Below are 27,864 nucleotides of genomic sequence, written 5' to 3'. Positions count from 1 at the left end.
TGGAAAATTTCAGCTGATGTTTGACAGTCACAGGCATCTATAAACACAGTCTTTATACTGGGAAATGTCAAGCATCTTCGCAGTTGCTAGTTCCACCACCTCTGCATTTCATTTAAGCAGAATGAACCCATGTCAATGAACTAAGCTTTACCATACATCTGTATGAAATGCCCAGGTTTACCATAGGGAAAGGCTCCTTCATGGTTAGCCTTACAGAGAGTGAGCCTGGAGAGAAAAACCAGCACGGTCAGTAAAGCAAGCCCCTCTTTAAGTTGACTTACTATACAAAAACTTTGCTTTTGAGCAATACAGTAAGAAAAGGAAAGGAAAGAAAAGAAAAAAAGTTCGATTTGCTCTGCTCCTTCTGTAATTGCCTGCTCTCCCGTTTCCTCGCCTGGGACAGGGCCGTTGCGCGGTCTCATCCCAGCCGGGAGGGATTCCCCGCTCCGTGCGGGCGCTGCCCTCGGCTGTAGGGCGCTGTCGCCGCCCCGGGGTGCTCGGTCCCGGCCCGGCGGGGTCGGCGGGGGCGCCCCGGCGCTGACAGACCGTGATCCCCCCGAGCAAGTGTGCAGCGCTGGCCCGCCCGCTCCTCGCTGCCTCCAGTTACGTCCCTGGCAGGAGCCCGCGGCTCTCGGCTTCGCTTTCCAGGGTTATTTTTGGCCGGGGCCGCCGCATGCTGATGGCAGAGAGCCGGCGAGCCCCGGGCGCCGTGCCGGGCGGCGAGGCGCCGGCGGGGCCGCGGCGGGCCGGGCGGGGAAGGGGCGGCGCGCGGCCCGCGCCCGCCCCGGCTCCCGCCGCGCCGGGGCCGAGCCGGCCCGGGCACCGCCTCAGGGCTCCGCTCCGCCGGCTCGCAGCCTGCGCCGGGCCAGCGGAGCCGCAGCCGGCGGGCGGCAGCCGCCATGGAGCGCACCCCCATCCCCGTGCTCACCGTGCAGACCGCGCCCTACGAGGACCAGCGCCCCACGGGCGGCGGCGGCCTGCGCCGGCCCACGGCGCTCTTCGAGAGCCAGCGCAACTACCTGCCCAACTTCGTGCAGAGCCTCCTCTCCTCCGTCGACCTCCGCGACCGGCAGGGCTGCACCATGGTGGTGGGCAGCGACGGCAGGTACTTCAGCAAGACGGCCATCGAGATCGTCGTGCAGATGGCCGCGGCCAACGGGGTAAGCTGTCCCCTCTCCCTTCCCCGCGTCCCCGCACCGTACCGCGCCCTGCCCCGCGGCAGTGGCGGCTCTGCGGGGCAGAACCTTCCAATGTCACCGCCCGGACGGCGCTCCAGGCACGGATAAACCCCGAGGAGCCCCTGCGGCTGCATTCCGCGCGGCTCTATTCCAGCGCTGCGCGCCTCAGGTTCCCCGGCCAGCCCCGCGCCTCCCCGTTCGAGCGTCCCTGGGCTGTGCCGCTGTGCCTTGGAGAGGTGGTGGCTCCATCGGGGTGGTGGCAACCTCTGTTGCACGCCTTATTTTAGAAGAAGGAAAGCATGGGAGCATAGGAAACATTTTTCCTAACTCTGCAGGGAAAAATGTAGCAGAGTTAAAACTAAGCAAGCGGGAAACAAAGGTATCAGACAAGCTGCTCAGGAGATTTTAAAAATAATTCGAGGAAAATGGTACTGTTTAAGGAAGAGGAATTCAGCATTTTACCCACAACCTTAGGAAAATAATATTTCTTTTTTATTGGTCACTTACTAGCAAATTATAAAATGCAGGACAGCAGTGGCAGAAACCTCTGGTCAGACGCGATACAAATTATTTTTGTGCAATTTTGAAAGTAGAAAAGAACTGAGGAAGAGAACTTATGTCTTCTGCTAGATACTGCATATTCACGTGTGGATGTGTATGTACGGAAAGCTGGAAACACCACATAATGTAGGCTTGAAGTTCCCCACTTCAAAGCAGAATGGAAACTGCTGTCTCTTGTTATGGTGCCTGCTGATCCTCTAGGTTTGGCAAAAAGAGTGATATAATTCTACAGGGTTTCTTTAATAGGGAATTTTTTAATCCAAAAGCTCAGTACTTTAAAGGCATTCCTTTCCAAAAATCTTTCAATTTTGAAATTAGTCTCCATATGTGTTTGATTTTCCCTGCTGATTTGCTGTCATGTACAAGACCAACCAGTCTTGTATGAATAATGAATATTTTAAATTTACTTCTAAAGCACATTTTCAACATGCTGATAATATCAAGCAGATGCTGAGTGATGCCTTAAGATTTCAGATACTGTCTAACTAGTGCAAAATCACTGTTCATATAGGGACTTGTTAGAGGCCAGGGTTTGCATGGTCCAGGGTGTGAGAAAGCTCTGTGGGGGACAGTGGTGAGACTAGTTCCATCTGCAGTGTCAGGGACGGGAGCATGCAGGGAGTGAGTGTAGGGCAGAGGAAGTGGACTGGTGTGTGGGGAGTTGGGACAAGACATGGAGGAGTGCTGCTCCCTAGCCCCATTGCCCTTGTAGCTCAGTGGAGGCAGTCTCATTGATGGAACTGCACCTATTGACCAGGTGGGGTAAAGTGCAGCAGCTTACAGCTTGCAAGTGCAGCTCTTGCAGCTAAAGCAAGAGCTCAGCAGCAAGACCTTCCCTGCAGATCCTTGCATGCTGGTAGGAGCTACAGGAATGAGTTTCAGTGCAGGGTGGCCACAAGAACTGAGGTGCTGAAGAAATTCAGGATTTAGAATAGCAGGGGCTTCTCATCCAAGTTACACTGACTATTTTTCCTGCCAGCCTGCCTCCCTGCTACTGCTTCTGTCACATTCCCAATCTTGCTAGAATATCTTTCTGACCTCAGGAGATTTCCAGTTGGAGATAATTCTGAAACCTTGCTGTAATAATAATGCAGCAACCCTTTCTTAAGTTACTGCAAATTTCTTAGAAACAGTTTCTCCCTAGTGCTTTCTGAAGCCAAACCCCAAACGCTTCTGCTCACAGTTCTCACAAATATCTGAGTTAATATATGATTCTCTTGCTAACGACACAGTCCTCAGAAATACAGCAGCCCAGCAGGCAGGGAGTTATTGAAAGGGCTCCTCACTTCCATGTTCTAACGCTCTGTTCCCTCTCTAACATCTTCATCCCGGTCATTTTCACTCTGTTACTCTCAAGCACAATGTAAATGCATGTTTCACATGTACTTCATTAGTACTAGCTGTATGTTTTATTTTTTGGCTATTGAAATGCACCTGCTGGGAAAATATCTAAATCTTCTTGATAGCATTGTTTGGTGCTGTGCTGTATAAATAGGGGGAAAGGAGAAGACTCATGACAGCAAAGATCTGTCACTTTGGATGAGGTTAATATCATGAGAAAGCATATAGCTGGTATCAAGGGAAAGAAGTGAACTGATGTAGGCTGGATTGGATGAAATGTGGGGAAGACTTGAAATGTGCATTGAAAATGTTCAGCTGCCCTGGGTGCCAGCAGTGCTGATAAACTGAACTTTAATCTCCTTGCTGGAAGACACATACTGAGAGCCAGGGCTAGTTGTGCTGGCTGAGTACAAAAATAAAAGTGATTTTCTATTATCATCTGTAAATGGATTGCCCTTTAGAGTTGCTAGGTTCCTCTTGTTCTAACTTGGTGACTCATCCCACATTCCCCCTGTGCTAAACAGCCTAGCACGGCTGGCATAGGCTCCAGTACAAGGAATGAGATGAGGTCCCCCGCTCAGTCAGCTGCCAATGCTTGGCCTCCCTTCTACTCATCCTCAGCGCTGCTGGCTCATGCACTGCAGCTCTGGGCTGCAGGTACATGCACCACAGCTGCAGCTTGCACAGCCCTCCCATGGTGGCAGCAGCTACAGGCTGGCCCGTACTCTGCAGCTGCCAGCAGCACATGTGCCACCAACTCCTGTTCAGAGCCAAGGGTGACCAGGGTTACCCTTCAGTGGGCACACAGCTGGGATGGTAGCAAACACATTTGGGTAAAGGACTGCATGTCCTGGGAAGGTGAGGGAGTGAGAGGAAGGCCAGACAGAGGTCCTGTGCCATTCTGGGTTGCAAGAAGCAGTTTGACAAAGTGGAGGTGGGAGGAAAGTTTTCGAGGGTCTATTTCCCTTTCCACCTGTGTCATGCCAGTAGTAGTGTCTATCTACCTTAATGTCTGGAAGAACTGAGGTAGAAGGCTCCAGTAGTTGCAATACAATTCCTCTATGTATAGATGGAAATATTCCATTAGACCCCACCAACTGGATGGGGTGTCTCATTTTTGATGGAAAGTTTAGGATACATTTAAATGAGAAGCTGTTATTTATGAGTCTCAGTAGCTGATCAGAAGGCTGTGCTGTTACACTGAATGTGGAAAGTTATGACAATGCGCTAGAGAGACTGCAGAGTATTACTAGAATGCTGTAGAAGTTTGAGATGGCAGAGAGTTGATTTTTCTGGTTGTGTTCTATGGAATTTTATGTTGGTTTTATTTTCCATGGCCTTTCATGCGAATCTTCCCTCCCTCCCTAGGTCTTTGTGATACTTATTTGCTTCTCCACTGAGTGTGGTGTTCAGTCATCTTGAGGATACTATAGTGAAATACAGGAAGGCACAGCCCCAAGTTGTTCAGGATGCAATGTGCTTGCTTCATGTTCTTTCAAGTATAATCGACTGAGGCATATGAGAAATTACTGGGAAAAATAATTTTAAAAAGCATTAAGTGACTCTATGGTAATCAGCTGAATAGTCTGAAAAGGCACAGCTGCAAGTGGTAATACTGCATAAAAAGTGTTCTTGTAAAGTACTTGTTATGGTACTTTATTCTTTCAGCTGCAACTATTTGCTGAGGATCTTTGTTTCTGCTGTTGTTACTTAAAGTACAGGGGCAAAATAGAATGTGGCATAGGGACACTGTTAGAAGAGATATTACATGCCTGTGATCTTGTAGCCATGCAAGTTTTTGAATTCCAGAGATAATCTTTCCATGCTATGAAATTGTCCAAGATTTTCAGAAGGATATTACTGGAACTTTTAATTGTGACCCAGTATGTGGGTACAGTTTGGTTACTATTGTAGCTCAGATTGAGAGAAGTCTGTAAAAACAGGTATTAATTAAATTAAAGAAATTATAAAATGCTAGTTTAGCATCTGATTCAAAATGAAGAGATTCTGAGAAGAGAAGGAGACCTTGTGCATTCCTGAAAAATCAAAACAGCAAAGGAAGATGGATAGCACATTTATGCCTCTAAGGTCTGAAATGTCCTCAGGGAGTTTTGTAGAGTCTCTGATGGCCTTAATAAAAGGTGAAACTTAGTAGCAGTCCCTGCAAATAAAATGCTATTGCATTATTTAAGTAATTTGATTTGCATGATTCTTAATTTAGAATACTAAATAGTCAATATTTCTATGTACAGAAATTAGCATAATAAATAATATTGCAAAGTAGTACAGAAATAGTAGCCTCATGACAAGTGCTTAAGGCAAATCAAATTACTCAGATTTATATTAATATCTGGCACCAAGAAAAAATGTTTGTGTGACATCTGCATAGAAAGAAATGAAATATGTCAAAGAGATAGTCCTAGGTAATTTGTGCATTTTGAATAATTTAAGTATTCTACTAAATTTTAAAAATAGTGACGCGCATGAGGACAAAAACTTGAAATCACTACTTTAGATTTAGAAATACCAAAACCATGCTTGTGATAAGCCTGCATGCAAGTGTAAATATGTTTCTACTTGAGTACCTCCAGATAGATTCAGAGCGTTTTCAAGAATTTTGTAAAATGTTATTGCTGTCATATTCCTTTTGTTTACTCATACACAATACTGTTTTAAAAGCTGGCACCCATTTCTGACAGCTGTATTTGGAAGATTGAGTCATTGCTCTAGCTTTCTACATGCTTCATAGTTTAAAAAAAGAGAAGGGCAATATTCAAAACAAACAATTTCAGGTTTTTATAAATAATATTTTTCTTTTCATGTAATATTATATTTGTTTCTTAGCTTATTAGCTCTCCTGTTTTCTAGCAACATTCTGTAGGCTTCAGAATTATCTGCAAAAACTCTGAAAAGAGAAGCAGGTAGACAATTATTCTTTCATCAGAGCTTGAGGTAGAAATCTCAGAAGAGTGCATTTTTTGCACATTTTTTAAAATTCAGAAGCAGATTGTGTGATTCTTACTGAAAGAGAAATGGCTGAACATAGTTTGGGATTGATGAGAATTATCAAAAAAGTAATTTATAGTAGAAGCTGATAATTTCTCTGTAATCATAATTTTTGAAATTAAAATAGTTTACAAAACCAGCTAAAATAATAATCTCCTAATCTTTTGCTCTTCTGAAATTATTTGAATCCACACTTTTAAGTAACCATCAGTGTTACTCTTGAGAGTGCCCAGAAGAAGGTCATCTTTATATGAAGGAACAGCTCTTTATGGACAGGTAGTGACACCTCCTGTGCTGTTGCTTTGCCGAACAGACTGTGGAGCTATCAAATCTCCTTCAAAATAGAGAATGAAGTCTGAAGTTCAATTCCTAGACTGCTTTCAGATGGGGAGTGGGAGGGATTCAGTGTCCTGCCTTTCCCTCTGCCTCCCCTAACAGCCCGGCCCCTTCCCAAGCTACTGCTCAGTAGTGCTGGTGGTGATGGGGGTTTATTTGATTTTTTTAAATTTTTGATGTTATTAAGAAATTCCAGATTTTGGCAATATCCTTTCAAGCTCCATATGCAGCTGCCTCAGTTCTAATCTGTAACATTTAACCTCCCCTTCTCCCATTGTTTTTTTGCGTCTTCCTTTTGCATTCCCCAGAAACTGGAACTCTCTTGCATTTCTTCATAAATACATTTCTTGTTGGCTCCTTGATTATTTATGTTAAACTGAAACTGTAGTATCTGCGTAGGGGATGAAGGCATGGTTTTGAAATTGGAACCTTGCAGTGGAACTGCACATAATACCAAGCACATTGAGTCAGTGTTTAATAACACCGCCTGAAAGGGTTTTTATTTTAAGAATGGTGGGAACTTCCCCTGCTCAGCTGTGCCCTGGGAAACACACTCTGTTCATTTGAAATAACCAAGGAATCATTGATAGCTGAAGGAGGAGCTGTGCTTCCTGTGGGGTAGGACATCCAAGGCTGTCTTGGTGATAGAAGTAACTACAAGAGACTGCAGGTTCTAATGCAGAGTGATACTTGTGATTACACTGAATGGCTGCTCTGTGAAAGGCAATTTTCTTTCTATTCTTTTTCTGTTAAAGCCCCAGCCCTGCAAATGCATCCACCAAGTCAGCCCTAAACTATCCTATCTGAGAGGATTTGCTCATTTGTGGGGTAACCTGGCAAGTTTTGGTAGCAGGATGGTAGCCTAGTGTTATGCTTGGGAGCTTTGCAAGTCCTCATCACCACTGTGCTCTTGCTTTACTGTTACATCCAGGCCACTGGGATTAAAAACCTGTGCCAGGTTACAGTATTTTTTGTCAGTGCTCCAGGTTAGCATGCAACCAACACATAGGTATTTCTCTGCAAAAGAGTATGTTCTTTACCAAGACTTTACCATTTCTATCCTGCACATATATGCCTATTGTGTGCTTATATACTAATTTTCAAAAATGTAGTACTCTTCAGAGTACTTTGGCTTGTTTTTTCCATGTAGATTGGCAGATTGGTTATTGGACAGAATGGGATCTTATCCACACCTGCTGTTTCATGTATCATCCGAAAGATCAAAGCCGCTGGTGGAATTATCCTAACAGCTAGCCACAGTCCCGGAGGACCTGGAGGAGAATTTGGTGTAAAGTTTGAAGTTGCCAATGGAGGTATGCTTTTTTTTTTTTTTTTAAAGACACTACAACATTGCAGTAACTTACCCAGGTAGCGAGTTGTACCCTTTTACCAGCGCAATTCCACTATTGAATAAGGGAATTTTTGCATATAGCTAAAGTCTTGTTTTCCAAAATTGACAACTAACATGTTGTTATAGGTTCTAACTTACCTATTATGTTATATGTTCTGTATGGTTTATATTACAGATGTGTGTACACCTATATAACACTATGTGAAGTTGCTGACACCTTGTATACCTCACACATGTAGAGTGCTTTCCATCTGAAAAAAATGAACTAAAAGTGCTTATAAAATGTTTCCTTCCCCATTTTGAAGATGGGAGAACTTGCAATGGGGGTGCTTTCTCCCTTCTCTTGCGTAATTGAAAAATGTGCATGCTCAAATGAGTGTGATTGTATGAACAGAATAGGCTTGAATCCTAGAGGGATTACAGGGACTGTGTCATTTCAACCAGTAAGAAAGCCAGGGTCACAGCGCACATATACCAGAGCTAAACCATTAGATGAACTAGCATGCTATGAACTTTAAAACACCACATGCATCTAATATCTGCTTGATAAATGAGTAATGGTGATGTGGTCTTTCTAGTGTGCTTTGCCTTTTTAAAGAGAATTAAAAAAAGCTATTAAGCTTAATGTAGGAAACACCCCTCAAAAACAGGTCACAAGGTTTAATTATTTACGTTAATCAATAGGGCCATAATGAAAAGTAGTTGGTTTAAGTTCCAGCTGAGAAAATGTGGGTTAAGTATTAGGCAAGGTGTTTGAATCTGACAGTGTTTAAGCGCAGCAACAAGCTCCTAGGTGTTGGGAAGGATAGTTAAATATGATTGCCTAGCAGAAGAACGACAGTAGTACAGCCAGGATGAAAACAATCCCCCCTGCTGGCTGGACAATACCCTTACCTACAGATAGGTCCAAAAGTCAAATGGACTGTTGTATCTTACCCCCCAAAATGTATGGTTCACCCCACACCTGTAACCCTCCCCTGAAACACCAGGTGTCTGTGACCCCATTGGCCCAAGTCCTGTTCCAGCCCACCTTGAAGCCCCCTGATAAGGGGCCTCTGAGGGGCCAGACGCCCTCTTGGAGCTTCCTCCCTCCTCCTGGATCCCCCCCCTCTTGGAACTCCCCCTCTCTTGATTTTTCCCTGCTCCCCCGTTTGTCTCTCCTCTCCCCATCACCTCAGGCCCTGCCACGTGCTGCGTCTGGCAGCTCTAGGCGGGACCTTTCACCATCCCCAAAAAACCTTATCCTCTAAGAGCAAGCAACAGAGATCTCTCATCTGAATCCACCCAAACCGTCCCGGAGCTTCCTGTGTCCTTACACCTAGAGAAGGTTATTGTTGCTCTATATTCTTGATCAGTCTATTTTGCAGATCCAAGTCAAGCAGAAGTGGCTTGTCTGTAGCTGTAGAAGAGAATGTAGAGTGAATGTGGGATCTCCTTAGCTGGAAATATCAGTAGACAGTACATCCATCTATCAAGGAAGATCTGTAGCTAATGGCATCCTCACCCTTTGGATGGGTTTGGATTAGATGAGTAAGAAGTCATTTTGTAGATAAATGAAGAGTTAAGTCACTGGTTTTTATTGAAGTGATTTGGACCATCTGGTACACTGCATCTGAGATGGAAGACACTAATTTACGTAGCAATGCATTCCATATAGCAGCATTGCTAGTCAAATGGTAAGTTCATACTGAAAAAACCTTCATAGACATTTTGGATGAGGGGAGAGAACACAACAGAGAGAATAAAAGAAATTATTTTCAGAGTAGAACTATAGCTTTAATTTAAGCTGTGCAGAGTCAGATGAGCCAGAAGGGGACTTGCTGCAGTTCACACTCTGTTGCAGCTCCGACTCAACCTTGGCTCTGCATATGGCATAGTTCATCTAGTAATTTTCACATCAAGCCTACAACTTTAATTTAGTTGACAGTAAATCTTTGAAAATACAGCCATCTTTCAGGCTTTAGCAATGAAAGTAATTCACAAGTAGGATGTGTTTTCTATTTCTGAATGTCGTAACCAATCCAGTTTGTAATTGCTAGTTGTTACACAATTAAGGTATTTTGAATTCCAACAAAGGTAAGTTTCATTCAGGTGGTGGAGGAAAACTGCAATACCGCACCACTATCAAACTGGTAAGATTTCTAAAATTGGCATTTTTTTCTAATGAAATAAGGTGGAAAACCAAGCTACTGATCTTCACAGGTGTGCATTTGCAGAAAGTCCTGTGAAACACCAGAACCTGCTGCTGAAGAACAGGCTTTCCTTTGATAGCTGTGTTGAGATTCCTTGCACAGTGAAAAAAGGCAGTCTTTGGCCAATAAGCCCAAACAAATATGACTGTGGTTATCTCGTATTTCCTGCCCCTGGATAACTTAAATACTCTATGTCAATCAACATGTTGCGAGTAATGCAGTGTATTTCCATGTTTGTTTTTTTTTTAATGTTTTAAACCTGTGTTGTAGGGAAAGAACAGACCTTATTTACCACAATACGTTGTTTTTATTTATTCTATAGTAATTAAAATATATTCAGAAAAATGTTTGCTATAGCCCCCTTTTTTAAAATAAGAAATCTTTAAAAGATTTAACAGCTTTAAATATTTTAATTTTTTTAAAATCATTAAAATTTTTAATTTAATTTAAAATTTAAAAGAAATGACCCACCATGTTATTTCTGTTATAGGACCTGCTCCAGACATGGTTTCAGAAAAAATCTATCAAATCAGCAAAACCTTGGAGGAATATGCAATTTGTCCTGATCTGAGAGTTGATTTATCACGCCTTGGAAGACAAGAATTTGATCTGGAGAACAAATTCAAACCTTTCCGGGGTATCAGTGTCTGCTTTTACTCATGCTAAATCCATTTAGTCTAAATATTAGTATTGCTGCAGAATTACAATGGGTAATTATATAAGCAGAACTTCAGTTCTTCAAGATGCCTTACTAAAAGTTTTTAAAATACAAGGAAGTATAGAATTATAGAATGGTTTGTGGTGGAAAGTACCTTCAGGATCATCTTGTTCCAACTGTGCTGTCCTGGGCAGGGAGACCTCTCATAGACTAGTGTGCTCAGAGTCCCATCCAACCTTGCCTTGAACACTTCCAGGGATGGGATGTCCATAGCTTCTTTGGGCAACCTGTTCAAATACCTCGCCACCCTCACAGTAAAGAATTTTTTCCTAAAATCTATTCTAAATCTCTCATCCTTCACTTTAAAGCCCTTCCCCCTTGTCATATTTGCCTGTTTTGAAAATCTTAGCTCCCTTTTAGGTACTGGAAGGCATCTGTAAGGTCTCTTCCGAACCTTTTCCATGCTGAACAATCCCAGATCTTTCTGCCTGTCCTCTTAGGAGTGGTTCTCCATCCCTCTGATCATCTTTGTGCCGTTCTCTTGGGCCTGCTCCACCAGGTTGATGTCTTTCTGGTACTGAGAACCCCAGAGCTGATGCAGCACTGCAGGTGGGGTCTCAGCAGAGCAGAGCAGAGGGGCAGAATCCCTTCTCTGGACCTGCTGCCCACCCTGCTCTGGATGCAGCTCAGGACACAACTGGGTTTCTGGGCTTTGCGTCACGCCCAACTTTTCATTCCCAAGAGCCCCCAAGTCCTTCTGGGCATGGCTGCTTTTAATGAGTTGTTCTCCCAGTTTGTACCTGCGTCTGGAACTGCCCTGATCCACGTGCAGCACTTTGTGCTTGTACTTGTGGAACCTCAGGAGATCCTCACAGTTCCACTTCTCAAGCTTGTCCAGGTCCCTCTGGATGGCATCCCTTCCTTCTGTTGTGTTGCTGCATTGCTCAGCTTGGTTTGTCATCTGCAAACCTGCTGAAGGAGCACTCAATGTCACTGATGATGTCATTGGTGAAGATATTGAAGGGTTGGTCCCAAGACAGAGCCCTGAGGGAACCCACTCCTCAGCTTGACACAGAGTCATTGACCACAACAATCTGGCTGTGCCCATCCAGTAAATTCCTTCTTCATTGAATAGTCCATCCATCAGATCCATGTCTCTCCAATTCCAAGATAAGATGCCGTGTGGTACAGTGTCAAAAACCTTAAAGGTGGCTAGATAGATGACACTCGTCTATCATATATCATCTGAAAGATCAAGGCAGCTGCTGGAATTATTTAAACAGCTAGCCACAATCCCAGGAAACCTGGAGGAGAGATGGCATTGAAGTTTGAGGTTGCCAGTGGAGGTAGGGTTTGTTTTTTTTTTTTTTTCCCCCATAAAGCAAAAGATCTCATCAAGAGACTCCCCATGTCAGGTGACCAACCACAGAGTCCTGTTGATCTCCTTCTTGATTTTCACCTACAGGATCTCAGCCTGTTTATGGCTGTTTATGAGAGTCAGCTCTTCACAATCTGACCCTTCTTTAACGCTGAGCACACCTCCACCCGTCCTGTCTGTCTGAAAAGACCCAGTCTGTCTCTTCTGATAGGCTTGTAGCCCTCAACTGCAGTGCTCCAGTCATGTAACACATGTCCCATATTTCTGTAATAGCAATTAGGTCATAGTTTTCTAAATGCACCATGGTTTCCAGCTCCTTTTGTGTCCAATGCTGTGTGCATTTATAGGTAAGCATTACGTTTGTATTGCACTTTAGGAATGTGGCTTACAGACTGCTAAGTGCATCAGGCCTCATCTTTCAGCCAAGTATCTTTGCCAAATTTATGCTTGCTAGTAGTTAAACACCAAACACAAACCTTTTTGGTCTAGGAATTGTTTGCTTATTGAAGTCTAATTGATAAAAGAGTGAGACTTTCAGTTATTAATTTTTGCTCAATCTTTCTGAAAAGTTGTGGGGTTTGTATATTCAGTGACTCCAAATATAAAGGGATTGCTTAAGCACATGTTTAATGCTAGGCATAGTGAATACTTTTATGCTTACAATTGATTTAAAATTATCTAACACAGCTGTTTTCTTGAAGGAGTCAAAAACAAATTAAGGGGTCCTGACATGTATTTCAAACTTAGTGTATATTTAACATATTTCAAATACTCTGAAACTCAACACGGCCTCAAGAACTTTCTGCATTCTTGATGCCCTCAAGTTAAAACCATTTTGTTTTTCACCCAAACTTCACATTTTGAGACAATTTACATTTTGAGAAATAAAATTTTTCATTTAAAAAAGGTTTTAAATGCTGATTTCACTGGGGTATTTTATTTTATTGTAAAGAACATGTTTGGCTTTTTTAGGCAAACAAAAAGCAAAGAGAATTTGACTCCAGCACCATTCTGGAATCATAGAATTGCTACAGTATAAAATTTTTAAACTGTTTCATCTCTCCAAAAAGTATATTTAAAATGAAGACATATGTTTAAAAGTATATAGAAATATTTGCAGGTTTTCTGTATGTTTTTCTAAGGAAAAAATATTTCCCAATGATGTCTTCCAAGAATACATCAACCTGAGATGCTAGAGCTATAAGGGAACCCTACTGAAGCAATGTAATTGGCTTATAAGTATGTGAATAATTACAGTTTACACAGATTTGAATGCAGATTGAAGATGCAGAAAGAATGAAAATAATCTAAAAAGGAATTTAAGATACTATCTGATGTATTTGAAACTTTTGCTTTTTCTTCACTTGTATGAACTAACTCCTGTGAATAAAGGCCAAATAGGTGTTGGAACACCTGAGGCTGGGTTTGGCAGGAGTAAAAATAATTTTTAGACTTTAATCCTTCATGTGCTTTATATTCACATGTGTGAGCAGCTCCACCAGAGTTGCCACATTTGTTCATGTGTGTAAAGCTTAGGGCGTACTAAAATGCAGTTAGGAGTAGGGCATAGAAAACATGAAATAATATAATCCTAGTAGGTGTTTAAAACTTCCAGCATATTCCATAGAATTGACTCTTTTTCAAGTGGGTTTTGCAGATAATTTTTCAGCCTTGAGAATATTTTTTTGTTTCTTCAAGCATATTGTCACAATCTATTCTAAGTGTTTTTCTCAGGCTCAAAAAATGTCTGTGTCATTTTCATGTTACTCTGAAGAGGAGCATTAGTGTGAGGTCAGTGTTTCTGAACAAAATTGGATGAGATTCTAAGTCATAATTTAACTTACAAGTAAGATATTTCATGATACTCATTTAACCAGATGAAAAGACATTTGTATAACATATGCTTTTTAATTTAATCAGGAAATGTAATTAATTCCAAGATGACTGAGAAGCATGGCTTTTGACAGTTGTTTGGTTACTGCTTTCATTATGACAGACTTACTTTTGTTAATTCATTTTTGTTTATTGTTTTGCATCCAAAAGAAATAGAAAAAATGTAGTGCTCTCCTTTTATGAATTTAAATTTCAAGTTAGCAAGACCTTGGCAAAAACACAGATGTTGTATCTGAGCCTTGCTTTCCTAAACCAATGAGATCTATAGTGCAAAAGTATACTTTGTTGTCCATGTAGAACGCACTGAGCAAAAGTATTTCTGGCGCCAGAATTTAGAAAATAGGTTGTATGTCTCACTTGAAGGAATCATGCAAGCAGATACTGCTGTCAGATAGAAGTTGAATGGTGTCAACTTGTCATGAACAAACTTTTCCTCTGAGAATAAACCTGCTTAGCTTGCAAAATTTTTCAGTGGTTTAGTGAACAATCTATTAAGAGTTTACTTTGATGTAATGTACACTCCTTAATGTCTTCAGTGAAATAGAAGCTGTCAAGTTACATTATCTCTGCAGTCTTTTGGCAGGCAAAACTCTTGATCTTTTCAAGGCTTAAAGCTTGATAGTAGCCACACTGAAGGCAGTGGGAGCCTTGGACTTTTCCTCTTTTCAAATCAAAGTCATATCATATGGGGGTTTGTGTGCTCTGACTTCAGTTCTGTTGGGTGGAAGAGAGCTGGAAGAAATAACTTCACTTGGGTGAACTGTAGTCACTTTTTTTTGGTGTGATTTTTCTAGTGGAAATTGTGGATTCTGTGGAAATCTACCTCAATCTCCTTCGAAGTATTTTTGACTTCAATGCCATTAGAAATTTGCTGACTGGACCCAATCAGATTAAAATAAGGATCGATGCCATGAATGGAGGTATGAACTTAAATGCTATTTGGACAGAATTATAGGTACACTGAAATAACTTCCCAATAAAAGTTATACTGCAATGGTTTCCCAATAACAATACAGTATATAAATGTTGGACTTTTATGTAATAGGAGTTAAGGGTAATAAGAAAGGATTTGCACCTTATACTAACAACAAAGGCAGTCTTAATAATGGGTTAGATTTCTTACCAGGCAAAGAGATTTATCTTACTTGATAAATAAGTAAAGACATGTGTGTCCAATAGAAGTTTTCTTTCTGCATTTGGAAACAAGCAGGATGAGGTAATCTTGCCATGATAGGGGGATGAAGTGTATTGCAGTGTCCAGTGACTGAGGTTACAAGGCAGTCTCTACTAAGAGGAAATTATAAATGGTATAAAACTAGTAAAGTCTGAATAAATAAATTAAAGATTTAGCTGCGACCTCTGAGTACTGTGGACAAGTTGAAAGTGTCATGGGAGACAGCACGGGGATCAATGGTGTATTGATACTAAAAAAATATAAGCTGTGTTATTTGGGGAAACACAGATCAGGATAAGATCTATTTTAGGCTGCATTATGAATATATAAATAAGGATTGCTGCAGAAAATGAGTTGAAGGATAGGAGTGTGAGTAAGACTTTTTAGCATTATCTTATGGAAAACAGATTACATCAAGTACACTAGGTTTCACTCTTTAATGGGATTACAAAACCAGACCCATAAAAGGAGCTGGACAGACTTAGAAAACTTCTGTAAAGCATTTTATCTAGTACAGTGTGATAGCTGTGAACATCCTGTTTTGCCAGACTGTGTCAAAAGGGCAGGCAGTGTCCTTTAGTCATGCAGAGGGAGCAGTGAGGAAGGCACTGCCTCTTGTCATGTACCATACTGGAGAGAATGTTACTAAAATACCTTGGAGCTCTCATGTTCAGGTCTGTTACTGACCATTCAGAATTTTTACAAGTTGTCAAAAAGATGCATAGTTGTCTTAGGGTTAGAAAAACTCATGCATCACAAACATTTTAAAGGACCTGGCTTGTTTACTTTATTTTACAAGGTGACAGAGAATTAGCGTTATGACCTTGCATTTTGGTGGAGAGATGGATATCTATAATTTAAAACACATGTAGGTTCAAGTGTATGCAAGTGGAATATATTTTTATGGCTGTACATGCTGGTAGTTTAACACTGGCAGAAAAAAGAGTAATTTGATAGGAGTCTGCTTTAGATAACAACCTGAATCGTGATATATTTTACAGAGTTAACATCTATGTTTTCATGAAAAGAAGCTTCGCTCACACAGTTTTACCTCAGGTCTCCACTGCTCCAATTAACAAGATTTAGGAGTAAGTTAGGAGAAAGAGAGAGCAGTCATTCCTGCATTTTTTACCTCTGAGTGACCTGCTCACACCTGCATCAGGGATGCAGAGTGCTCAGGTGGAGACCGTTTAGTGACCAAATGCATGTAATAATTATGGTATGTAACAGCATAGGGTTTTAGTTGGTCATATCTTTAACAAAGCAAAGAAGTATTTTCGAATTGGTTTTAAGAAAAATTTAATTTATTCTCTGCATGATAGCAACTAAAATGTAGTAAAATTCTTTGATGGACAAATCTATTGCAATTTTCACATGAATTGGAATCTTAAGGTAGGTGCATTTCACATATGTATTCACCTACTGTTAACTTTTCTTGCTATTATGTGTTATTTAAACACATAGAACAGTAGTCTATTTTTATTTTACTAAGAAACATACAGTCTTTCTGGGTATGAAAAGTCTTTCATACACAGAGAGACTGTACTTAAAGAAATTAAGTAATTTCTTTACTTAATAACGGGTAAAGAAACCTCTGTGTCTTCCACCATTGTTATTTTCATGTTGAATTGGTTATTTTTATACTGATTAATTATTTACTTTGAGGACAATCACATATTCCTCTGTGAAATAATAATTTGAGGGTTGTTGCAAGGACAGATGTATAGAATTGCTGAAAGTATGTTTTGTATGCAATGTCCACAGTGCTGTGAAAAATTTGAATGTCAAGCATATGCTTTTGTGATTGCATGGCAGATTTCTGTTTTCACAGTTATGGGACCCTATGTGAGAAGAATCTTGTGTGATGAATTGGGAGCTCCTGCAAATTCTGCCATCAACTGTATTCCTCTGGAGGATTTTGGTGGACAGCCTCCTGATCCAAATTTAACATATGCAACTGCCTTGCTGGAGGCTATGAAAGGTGGCGAGTATGGATTTGGAGCTGCTTTTGATGCTGATGGAGTAAGTATTTATGTCTGTCTTGAATTTCCATTGTAGTTTTTGTTTTGTCTGGGGTCAGATGTGGCACATCTCAGTATAATTTATCTGCTTTTCAGTAACGGATTGAAGCTGAAAGTGGTATTACTTTCAGGTACAGATGGTAACATTTGCAACCCATAAATCAGACACATAATTTGTAATTTTTTTCTGCAGATGACTAAAAATCAAGCAGAATTTGAAGGCAGGATGAGTATTATTTAAATATTAGGGTGGTTTTGTTTTTTGCTGGTATAACACTTTTTTCCTTGGTTATGAGCACACATCATATAGATAATATGGACTTGTCACAGTAAAGAGTAACAATGTTAAGTCCTTTTTGGTTAGCATCATGAATTAAAGGCTTTTTAGCTAAATAAAGCACTGAATCATAACCTCTCTTTATTTTAATTTTTTAATGTCGTATTATCAGCATAACAAAAAGCAATGTATTACAAAAGAACTTTCTGCCCTGACAAGGTGGGAGAAAGATTAAAAGGTTCTGAAGAACAAAAGCTATTTTCTATTCTCAGTAAACACAAAACACTCTCCTACTCCCATAATAGTGCTCCTACACAAGCATTCTCTTGGCAGAAGCAGAGCTGCTGAAATGACATGTAGGAGGCAGAAACTAGAACTTGATCTGGAGCCTTGATTTGTAAGGCAGGAGGGAGCAATGGTGTGGTAGTGAGATTATAAACATGCCAGGATGATGCTAGGAAATTTTTCTGCCCAAAGAGGGATGTGAGTTACCCAATACCTGCTCTTTTTCTTTCTACCTCCAGTAGATTTGGGAAAAGAAATTAGGTGTCCTCAATACATGGAATTTAGGATGCTATTTTAAATTTGTTTTCTTCTCCAGGACCGCTACATGATCCTTGGCCAAAATGGTTTCTTTGTTAATGCATCAGATTCACTGGCAATAATTGCTGCCAATCTGTCTTGCATTCCATACTTTCGTCAGATGGGTGTCCGAGGATTTGGCAGAAGCATGCCTACCAGCACAGCTCTGGACAAGTAAGATGAAATATTTATTTGTATCACCTTGGTCATTACTTTAATTATCTCTACTTTTTATTACATAGCAATGCCAAAACTGTATCTTTTTATAAGAGCTTCTAATTTTCCCAATCTTTGTGTGCTTTATTTTTTAAACTGGTTTTCACAAGATTTTGGTTTTACCTAGATGAGTTTTTTCTCATTTTTACTTGCATTAAAAGAGTTTAATTCAGTTTGGAGAAGAAGTAAATTGGTAAATCTCATGTACAGATATTTGACTGTATTCTTCCATAAAACTTTATTCTTTTTAATAGTAAATAATAGTTTACAGCCTAATCTGGCAGCCCTTTTTATGAAAGTCATGGAAGCTTAAAAAAGATGAAGTAATAATTCAGTACTAAACAAGTATTCAAAAAATCAAAACCCTCCTCAAACTGAGGAAATATGAGCATCTTGTGTTAGCAGCTGAATTTTAAACAAGTTTCATCCATGCCTGAGTTTTCTGTAAATATCAAAGATGATTACATGTTATTGCATTAATATATTCTGTCTGGAAAACTTTGGCTAAATCAATCGTGTCTCAATTCATCTGGCTGCATAGCTTTACTATGACAAGAGTGATGTGCTGCTCTCCTTAAATGTGTCTAATCAGGAAATAGTAAGTTTAAAGTGAAAGGTAGGTTGTATGGAAAGATTGATTGCTGTACCTATAGTTTGCCTATTCAGGAGGTTTTGAGAGGTTATTAAATTCAGAGCTTGCAGCTCTCTCTAATGATTGACAGAGTCTTTGGTAATATATTCCTTACTTGTGGGTAGATAGTCTACTTTAAGGAAATACTGTTAGGTCAGTGTTTGATGTGTTGTGTTTATTCTGTTCAGGAGTCCGAAAATCTCTTTTTTGTTATATTGAAATACGATATAAGTAGATTTCATTTTGTATGTAAACACCATATTTGCATTTCTGTAAGAACTGAGGAAAGAGTGACATGTAAACATGTTTTTCTGTCTGCCTTTCCTGAAGTTTGATAAATATGTCAGAAAGCATGAACTCAAGTCCCCGTCAATACACTGTGACTGTTTGAATTACATTCTTTGCGATGTTTACTTGGCCTTCTGGTGCAAAGATTCTTTCATGGTGATTACTGCCTTATTTAGTTTTGTGGAGCTAAGCCTGATTATAAAATAAAAATGAGCAACTGATAATGATGGAAGGACTTAAGTATTTTCCCTTCCATTCTTACAAGTATTTATTGTTATGAAGTTTTCAGTCTGTATCCAGGACACTTGATTTATTTATTTTTTTGTTTTGTGGTTTGCCTTGTTTCCTTGAAGACTTAGGAGTTACATGTCATCATGTAGTTAAGTGTGGATCATGCAGTTTTCACGTAGATCATGTGGTTCCATACCCCATGCCAGGGGCAGAGATACCTTCCATTAGTTGTGGATCTCAGGCAGTGTGGCTGGAGCCCTGTGGCTGGTAAGAGCTAAGGCAAAACTGCCACTGAATTCCTCAGTCTTCTTCATGCCCTCAGTAACCAGGCCTCCTGTTTCTTTCTGGAGAGAGTCCACATTTTTCCTAGTCTTCTTTTTATCACCAGTGTACTTACAGAAACTATTTTTGCTGCTTTTGACATCCCTGGCCAGATTTAAGTCTGTCAGGACTTTAGCTTTCTTAGCCTTATCCCCAGCTACTTGGACAATTCATCTGTATTCCTCCCAGGCTACCTGTCCCTGCTTCTACCCTCTCTAGGCTTTCTTCTTGTGCTTAAGTTTGTCCAGGAACAACTTGTTCATCAACACAGGCTTCCTGGTGGTTTTGCATTACTTCCTCTTCATTGGGATGCATCTCTGTCAAGCCTCTAGCAGGTGATCCTTGAATGTTGCTTTCTTGGGCCCTCCTTTGCTTCTGGGATTTGTCCCATGGCACTCTGTTGTCGGAATCTGTGGGTATTGATGATTCTGAGATTGTAGAAAGTCTCTGTCTTTCTGCCCCACTGCCAAAGAAGAAGCCATAATTCGTCTGTGCTGGTTTCAAGGTTGTTTATTCTTGCTTATCTCTAACATGTTCTGCTGCCCTGCCGCAGCTCTGTCCTGCAGGGCAGCGTGTGGGGCTCTGCCCCTCAGTGGGATGGTACAAACATTATATACCAGAAACTACGTGTGCTATATTTACAATAATGTGCCAATATCTATTATCTACATTGAACAGTGTGTCCCCAGCCTAAACCAACAGAAAAATGCCAACACTACAGTGAAACATGGAGGGCATGAAGAAGGAGGAAAAGGACAAGACACACCCAATTTCCTCCATCTTGTCCCCTCTGAACCCCTAATCTAGAAACCTAAAATTTTACTTTTGCACTCGTGCCACACTTAATTATTACTCATATCAAACACTCAGAGCTTGTAATTCATCCTGTAAGATTGAAAACTCTTTTCCATGGACAGAGATCAGAGACAGTGTCTCTTTGGGCTCTGTACGGGGGTGTTTCTGACCCCTGCCAGGGTCCCAGGCCCTCCAGGGCAGGCAGAGGGAAGCCCTGGATTCCCACACTCTATTGAGCAGATCCTTGAAGAGACCAAAACTTGCTCTCCTGAAGCCCAGGCTAGTGAGCTTTGAGCTCTCCTCATAGCCTTGCATTCCACCATTCCGTGGTCACTGCACTTCACATTCCACACCAGACCCTCGTTGTGGTGAGATCAAGGTTCATCTTAGGATGTCTCCTTGTTAGCTCCTGTCACTTGGAGAAAAAAAAATTCATCCATGCACTCCAGGAACTCCTGGGTTGCAAGTGCCCTGCTGCATTGCTCTTTCAACAGATACCAGGGGGATTGAAAGCCCCCATGAGCACCAGGGCTTGTGAATATGAGGCTGCTCCTCTCTGTTTGTAGAGGGCTTTATCCATTTGGTCTTCCTGGTCAGGTTGCCTGTGGCAGACCCTCACTGTAATGTCTCTGGTCACTGCTCTCCGTTTAATCCTGCCCCATAAGCTTTCCTTAGCAAATTATCTGTCCTTGGATGGGTGTGTGTGGGCTGACTGCATGGATTAGGACATTGTAAGAAGTATCACAGACACCTTCCTTGGAGGTTCACTGAACTTTGGCCTGCTTCTGAACCTTGGTAATAAAAGTGGCTCTCCTGTGGGGAAACTTGATCCATTCCTGTCCACTTGGCTGCTGTCTTCTGAGGTCACAGAGATCTTTCCTGAAGTCTGTGCTAGACAGCAAATGAAAACCACCTCTTTTATGGCGTGTCCATTATTGTGTGGCCACAGTTTAGCCTCAATAATTGAACTGGAGCTTTCTCTTAGCTCTATTAAAGAAAAAGAAATATGCACAGTAACTTAAGGATTTAGAAAAGCTGATCCTTTTCCATTTTTGTTTATGATGTGTTGCTTAAGACTTTTTCAAAGGGCATTATTAAACTTAAAAAGAAGGAAGCAGTAATCCAAAGGACACTAAATGTTGCTCAGGAATATGGCATTAACAAATGGAGCAGTGAATTACAAGAGAATTCACTAAAAATATTTAACCAGTGTTGCATGTGTTTGTTGAAGTGACTGCTGGAATATACTAGTATGTACTGTAGGTAGAGGATAACACTTGACAGGAAACATCTGCTTTAATATGCTCCAACATCAACAGGATTGTGGCAGTACGTCTCCAGACTTCAATTCTCTGGCAATTTGTACTCATAGGCTGGTGTTCTTTTTGTTTGGGGAATGTGAACCTGTATTCCCTGTTCAAAAAACTATTCTTGTTTCATATCCTTGTATTCTGATTTATCTGATGCCTGCATAACAGGAAAGGAAATGAAATACTGAGATGTTAGCTAACAGTGTACAAAATGAGAATCACAAGGGTGGATAAAAATTGTTTCTGTAGGAAATACGAAGTTGGGTGTGTGTATAAAATAACAGTCAGGATGGTACTGGAGAAATGGGTTTCTGAGAGAATGCTACTGTATTCTCAGACTAGCATCTAATAGGTTGTTTTGACAGCAAGGGTCTTTCAACAGCATGTAAGTGCTTTCATTACACTTAGCCTGGGCAAAGCTAAGCACCTTACTGTGCTGTACCCTACCACTTTACGTCTGGGAGCCTATCTCTTAATGCAACTTAGACACATCAGTGTTCTGTCTGTTGATTGTCTGTTTGTTGTCTGATAATCTAGAGACAGCTTTTAAGGGAGGGCTATGGTGACAATAAATGTTCTGGCTTTTTTACATCCTGTATTCATGGAGGGCAGAGATGCTATGGGCTCTAACCCATCTGCGTTAAGGAGGCTACCCCTGGCTGCAAGAAACATTGTGCTTTAGAGGGTCCATTTTGTCTGAAGCACACCAAAAAGCTTTGTTTATGTCATAGAAACATTTAGGTCAGAAAAGACAACAAGATCATGAAGTTCAACCCTCCCTCCCTCCTTCTTGTTCTTACACCTTTGATTTCTTCTCCTCTTTTGCTAAACACTTCATTTTCATCTATCTTTGATCTCTCTCTTATCTTCCACATTTCCATGTTCTTCCCCTGTACCTCTTATCCCACTTCCTTCCCATTCAGTGTCTCCTCTTTTTCTTCAAATATATACCTCAGGCCACAACACACCACATCCCACTTGTGTCTTTGTCATTATTTCCTTGAATTCTTAAGATACAAATCCTGCATGGATTTTTTTTGTCTGTCTTTTCTTGTGTATTTCTTCTGTCTTTTTGGTTGTCTGAAGAAGTTTGTGCCAGAAGCAGGATAGGTCCTGTGTGCTTATTTTTTCTGCCTGGATACTCTGTACTATTGAGTTTAAGGGACTTTTTCAACATAAAGGCTTCTCCAAGTCATAAATATGTCTTTCTACGTGGTTCATACTGCATTCACTTTGTGACTCTGCTTTGTTCGTATCTTTCTACTGCAGGATAATTCAGTCTCACTACCTCTTATCTAAAATAGGCTCACTGTGAATTTTTTAGGACACCTCTGTCAAACTTAGTGCATGTCACATATAAGCAGTTTTTAAATTAGAGCAGAAGGACAGTTTGTGTTCTGGAATGCTGTAGAAGGATAACTGCATAAAATCTTCATGAATGTAATTTAACATGTTAGAAATGTAATATAAATTTGGGAAGCACTGTGATTAGAAAGGTGTTTAGGATTTGTAACTTCGAAATTAACATTGCAATATTAAAAGTGTCCATATAAATCCTTTGTATACTTGTACATATAGTAAAAAAACAGTTTTTTTCTTTTCCTTTTTTGCTTTCAAATATGTTCTACAGCTAAATGTTTTGTTTACACGGGCATGACATGTTTGAGAAGACTTGTGGAGGAAAAACCAACTATCATTACAAGGCACTAATGTTCTTTCTTTAGATGTGCCTCTTAGTTTTATTTCTACAATGTGCTTGTAATCTAGCTGCTATCCTTTCGTCCCTGAATGTTTTTCAAGCAGTGGAGGTGATTTATCATTGCAAACATTTTCAAATATATCCTTAGGGAGTTGTCTTGGTCTTTATGTTTTCTTTGATGGTAGATTTGTTATGCTTTACTATAGTGTGGCATATTTGACTGTTGCAAACTCACCATATGCTCAACTATCCAGTGTTTCATTATCCTAGCCTGCACTGGTCAAAACATGCTGAAGTCATGACAGGCTGCATTTTAAATGTGTATGGAGTAAATGTTTACTCTCAACACTTCACAGGACAATGGCAGTTGGATACTAAAAACGCTTTTTCAGTGAAAGATAAGAATGAGCATACATCAACCTATTGCATGCTCTTGATACTTACAGGAGAGAATTAATCTTGTGTCCTTCAGTGGCTGCTTGTGAAGAAAAGGAGAGAAAACATGTTGGTGTCCTATCCTGTGACATATCAGTAGGATACTGATACTTCAGTCATATCTGAGTATCTATGTTGTCCTTTATTGATTAATGGCAAGAGAAGCTAAGCAATCCCATGGCTTTCAGCTTTAGGGTCTGAGAGGGATTCCATGGCCAGTTCTGGGCCTGAAGGCAGGTGTTCCCTGTTGAGAATGGCAGGCTGCAGAGCAGCTTGACACAACACACAGCTCTTGCTCTTACACAAATGTAGTAGGATTCTGGCCTGTGCATGGAGTAGACTGCTATAGCTGCTTAGATTAAAATTAGTAGGTTCATTGGTTGTACAATGTGAAGCTTACAGGACTGAATACATAAAGGTGATTTGAAAGCTTTCTTTATGTAAGAAGAAAAGATGAGTTGAAAACTATGCAGTGCTCTATTTCCAGCTTAATCTTTGGCTGCGAGTGGGGTCCGTTTGTCAACCAGAGTTAGAGAGATGAAGATTTGCTGCTTGGTGAGAAAGAAATGTTTTGTAACCTTGATTGACTCCTGTTTAGGAGTATGTGTATTTGTAGCTTTCACAAACAAACAGACTTTTGTCTAAGCTTAATGTGCTGTATCTGAAAAACTACCTGAGAAAAGGAAATGTTTTGCAAAATGCTTGGAGCAGGCAGTGTACAGTGGATTGATGGTGGGTAACAGAATGTAACAGATTCTTAGTGCCTCGTGTCTTACATCTCAAAATGTATATGGCTGTGAATAAACAGCACAAATTCCTACAGATGTCCTGGTAAAAATTACAAAAGTGTTTTAATTAAAACAGTCTGAGGAATTTTGTATCCAAATCACAAAGTTATAGAAGATTTTGTGACTACTTAAAAGTTAAAGGGCCCTTTTCTTTCAGGTTTTACGCCGTCTTATTATTTGCTTCAACTTAGCAAGGCTCCCTGGTATATCAGCATGTCTGAATATGTTCTGCCCAGGCTGGAAAGCAGAGCTGGTATCAACACAAGAGCAACCTCTCCCATCAAAGGATTTTTTTGTCAATGGGTGACCTTCATGGAGAATGCTTCCTGCTGATTTAAAAGAAAAATTCTCTGGCACAGAATTTCAAAACAGTGTATCTAAAATTCTACTTCTAGAGTGTATTAAAGTATAATCGTCTTAGGTTGTTTAGAAATTAAGAGGACAGTAAATTGTTCTTTACATTCTCTGCATTTTGAAGATCACTAAAAGACTGGCAGAGCCAGGGAACTTAAAATTATTTTAAGAAGTTTGAGGGTCCTGTTAGACTAGATCTTACTTTAAGTAATAATCATTTGAATTGTTATATTAGTTTTGAAGGAGAAGAAACATTGTCTCCTGTTTCCATTTGTGGGGGAAATGAAAGAGATTGAAAATCTTTTCAACAACCACAATTCTTTGATTCTGTAGTAACAGTCTATACCTAAGGCATACTATACTTTCTTCTTCTTTCTGTATTTTTTTCTGTGAGAACTATAATGTACTTGTGAAACTGCTTTCTTCCTTTCCCTTCCCAGACAAGTCCTACAACCATTAAGCGCACTTATTAATTTTCATTCTCTAAAATCTCCAGAACAGTTTGTGAGAGAGAGAAAGGAAAACTAGTGTAAGCTAGGCAATCTAAATCTAAATAGCATCATTAGGGAGCTACTAGAATAAATCCTGTCTCACCAGCCTGATTGCCCAGCTGATAAAATGATGGAATCTATTGCTGGTGTTAAGATAGTAGATGTAATTTAATAATACTGCCATTTTAGCAAAGCTTTTGAAACTGTCCCATGTTATTCTTGTATCTAACTCAGGACTTTATATTTGAATATAAAGGGTGGAGAGCTAGGTAGGTAAAAGTCTGGCTTGATGCTCAGACTCATGGGCAATTGTTTAATGAACTGGTAAAAAGTGAGGTACTGCAGGGGTCTGTTCTGTGACCTGTCCTGTTTAACATACTCGTCCGTGGTCTGAAGGAGGGAGTTGGAAAACACTCAAACCCAGTTCGTAGATGACACCAAACTGTGTGTGTGGTGCTTGTTGATGTGCTGGAGAGCAAAGCCAGCAGTCATAGAATCATCAAGGTTGGAAGAGACCTACAAGATCATCCAACCACTCACCTGGCACTGCCTGCCACTGTTGCCCCTAGACCACTAAACCTGTCAAATATACTATTTGAATGTATATGTGGAATAGTGACTCCATTGCTTCCACGGGCAACCTGTTTCCGTGCCTGAGCACTATAACAGTGAAAAATGTTTTTCTAGTATATAATCTGAATATCCCCTATCTTAGCTTAAGGCCATTTCATTTGTCCTCTGACTGTAGGCACAGTAGAGGAGACCAACCCCCACCAAATAACAACCTCCTTGCAGAGAAATTGTAGAGAGTGATTAGGTCTCCCCTTAGCCTCCTTTTTTTATAGACTAAACAGATGCAGATGCCTCAGACATTCCTTATATGACATGTTTTTACTAGAGCCTTCATGAACCTTGTTGCCCTTCTCCAGACATGTTCTAGAACCTCAAAATCCTTTTTGCAGTGAATGGCCCAAAAATTGACATAGTACTATAGTACTCAGCTGCAGCCTCACCAGTGAGGAATACAGGAGGATGATTTCTGCCCTGGCCCTGCTGGCCACAGTGTTCTTGATACAGTCACAGGAACCTGGACAACTGGCAGGAATGGATGGCAAACACCTAATGAAATTCAGCAGTGACAAACCATGCCCTCAGAAAGGCAGAGCTCTACAGTGATGGAGACTGCAGCAGAGGAACTGAGGAGCAGCTCTGCAGAGACAGGCCAGCATCCTGGGGGACAGTTGCCTGAGAAGTTGTGTGCACTGGAATCAGAAGAAACCAGTGACACACTGGGCTGTATGAATAAGAAAGTGGTGCAGAGAGTGAGGGAAGTTGTTATTCACTGCTTATCATGAGTGAAACCACTCCCAGATTTTGTTTTTAGTTTGGATTGGGGTCCCCAGTGTGGGGAAAACATCAGTAAAGTGGAGTGAGTTCAGCATAGGATCACCAACACCGATAGGGGCTGGAGCACAGGCCCTAAGAGGAGAGGCTGAGGGACTGTGCTCAGCCTGGAGAAGGATGGCTTCGCTGGTGGGACCTAACAACAGCTGCCCAAACCTACGGAGAGTGGCTGTTGAGAAGCTGGAGCAAGGAACTTCCCAGCTGTGCATGGTGGAAGGACAAGAGGCAGAGAAATTTGAAAGAAGCAAGTTTTGTGTCCAGGATGTTGGACTAGAGACCTTCCATGGTCACTTCCAATCTAAGTTATAGTACTGTGTCCTAGACCTTTGCCGGAAAGCCCTTACACCACCAAGATTGCTGAGCTTGCCTGCACCTTTAAACTCTTGTAGTTACTATGTAACAGCAAGGTGTTTTATATAAAAAAAATTATGTTCCCTTATATTATTTATTTTTTTATTTTCTTCAAAACCAAGGAACTGCCCATCTGGATTTTTTTCTGTCCTGATCATTTTCTGAGCTATCCTGCTGTCTCTGCACGAGAGGATGGAAGCAGTATTGTAGTACTCGGGAGGTGAAAAAGCAGCTGGGGAGGCAATCGGTAACTTCTAATATGTACCTAAAGCCATTCTTTCTCTATTATTCAGATAATTCAGAGTACTGGTAACCCAGTTCGAATCACAGTCAATAGAGTTTTGTAACACACGTAGTGGATATATTCGCATCTGGTTTGCATCTTTGTCAATGAGCATAGACACAGGGAAACAGCTGACCTCACTGTAGAAAGGCTAATGAATATGAGACTTGTACTCCTGAGTTAATGGAGGGTATTTTCCCTGTGCTTAGTTCATAGGATTATTGCATATCCTGAAAGAGACCCCAGGTCTTGCCAGTCTTTAGTTATGACGTTATTCACCTCACTAAGTATCTGCAGAAGAACATAAGGAGAATACCTC

The 27,864-nt window shown here is 40.8% G+C and overlaps 1 protein-coding gene across 2 annotated transcripts in view; it reads left to right on the top strand.

Moving 5' to 3' along the window:
• The first annotated feature begins 778 nt into the window (after positions 1 to 778).
• The window catches only part of PGM5 (phosphoglucomutase 5), a 69,207-nt gene continuing 42,121 nt past the window's right edge, over positions 779 to 27,864 (top strand). The window contains exons 1-6 of one of the 2 annotated variants that reach the window (XM_032744124.3): positions 781 to 1,160; positions 7,573 to 7,735; positions 10,456 to 10,602; positions 14,689 to 14,814; positions 16,900 to 17,090; positions 17,968 to 18,122. In XM_032744124.3, the coding sequence (XP_032600015.1) occupies positions 900 to 1,160; positions 7,573 to 7,735; positions 10,456 to 10,602; positions 14,689 to 14,814; positions 16,900 to 17,090; positions 17,968 to 18,122 (1,043 nt within the window). In that variant the 5' untranslated portion in view covers positions 781 to 899. Of the gene's footprint in view, positions 1,161 to 7,572; positions 7,736 to 10,455; positions 10,603 to 14,688; positions 14,815 to 16,899; positions 17,091 to 17,967; positions 18,123 to 27,864 lie in introns of both variants that reach the window. The other variant, XM_072922376.1, reaches the window with a different exon arrangement.

The sequence above is a fragment of the Taeniopygia guttata genome, chromosome Z (assembly GCF_048771995.1).
Source record: "Taeniopygia guttata chromosome Z, bTaeGut7.mat, whole genome shotgun sequence".
Classification (NCBI taxonomy): domain Eukaryota; kingdom Metazoa; phylum Chordata; class Aves; order Passeriformes; family Estrildidae; genus Taeniopygia; species Taeniopygia guttata.
This window is presented reverse-complemented; position numbering and strand designations above follow the sequence as displayed.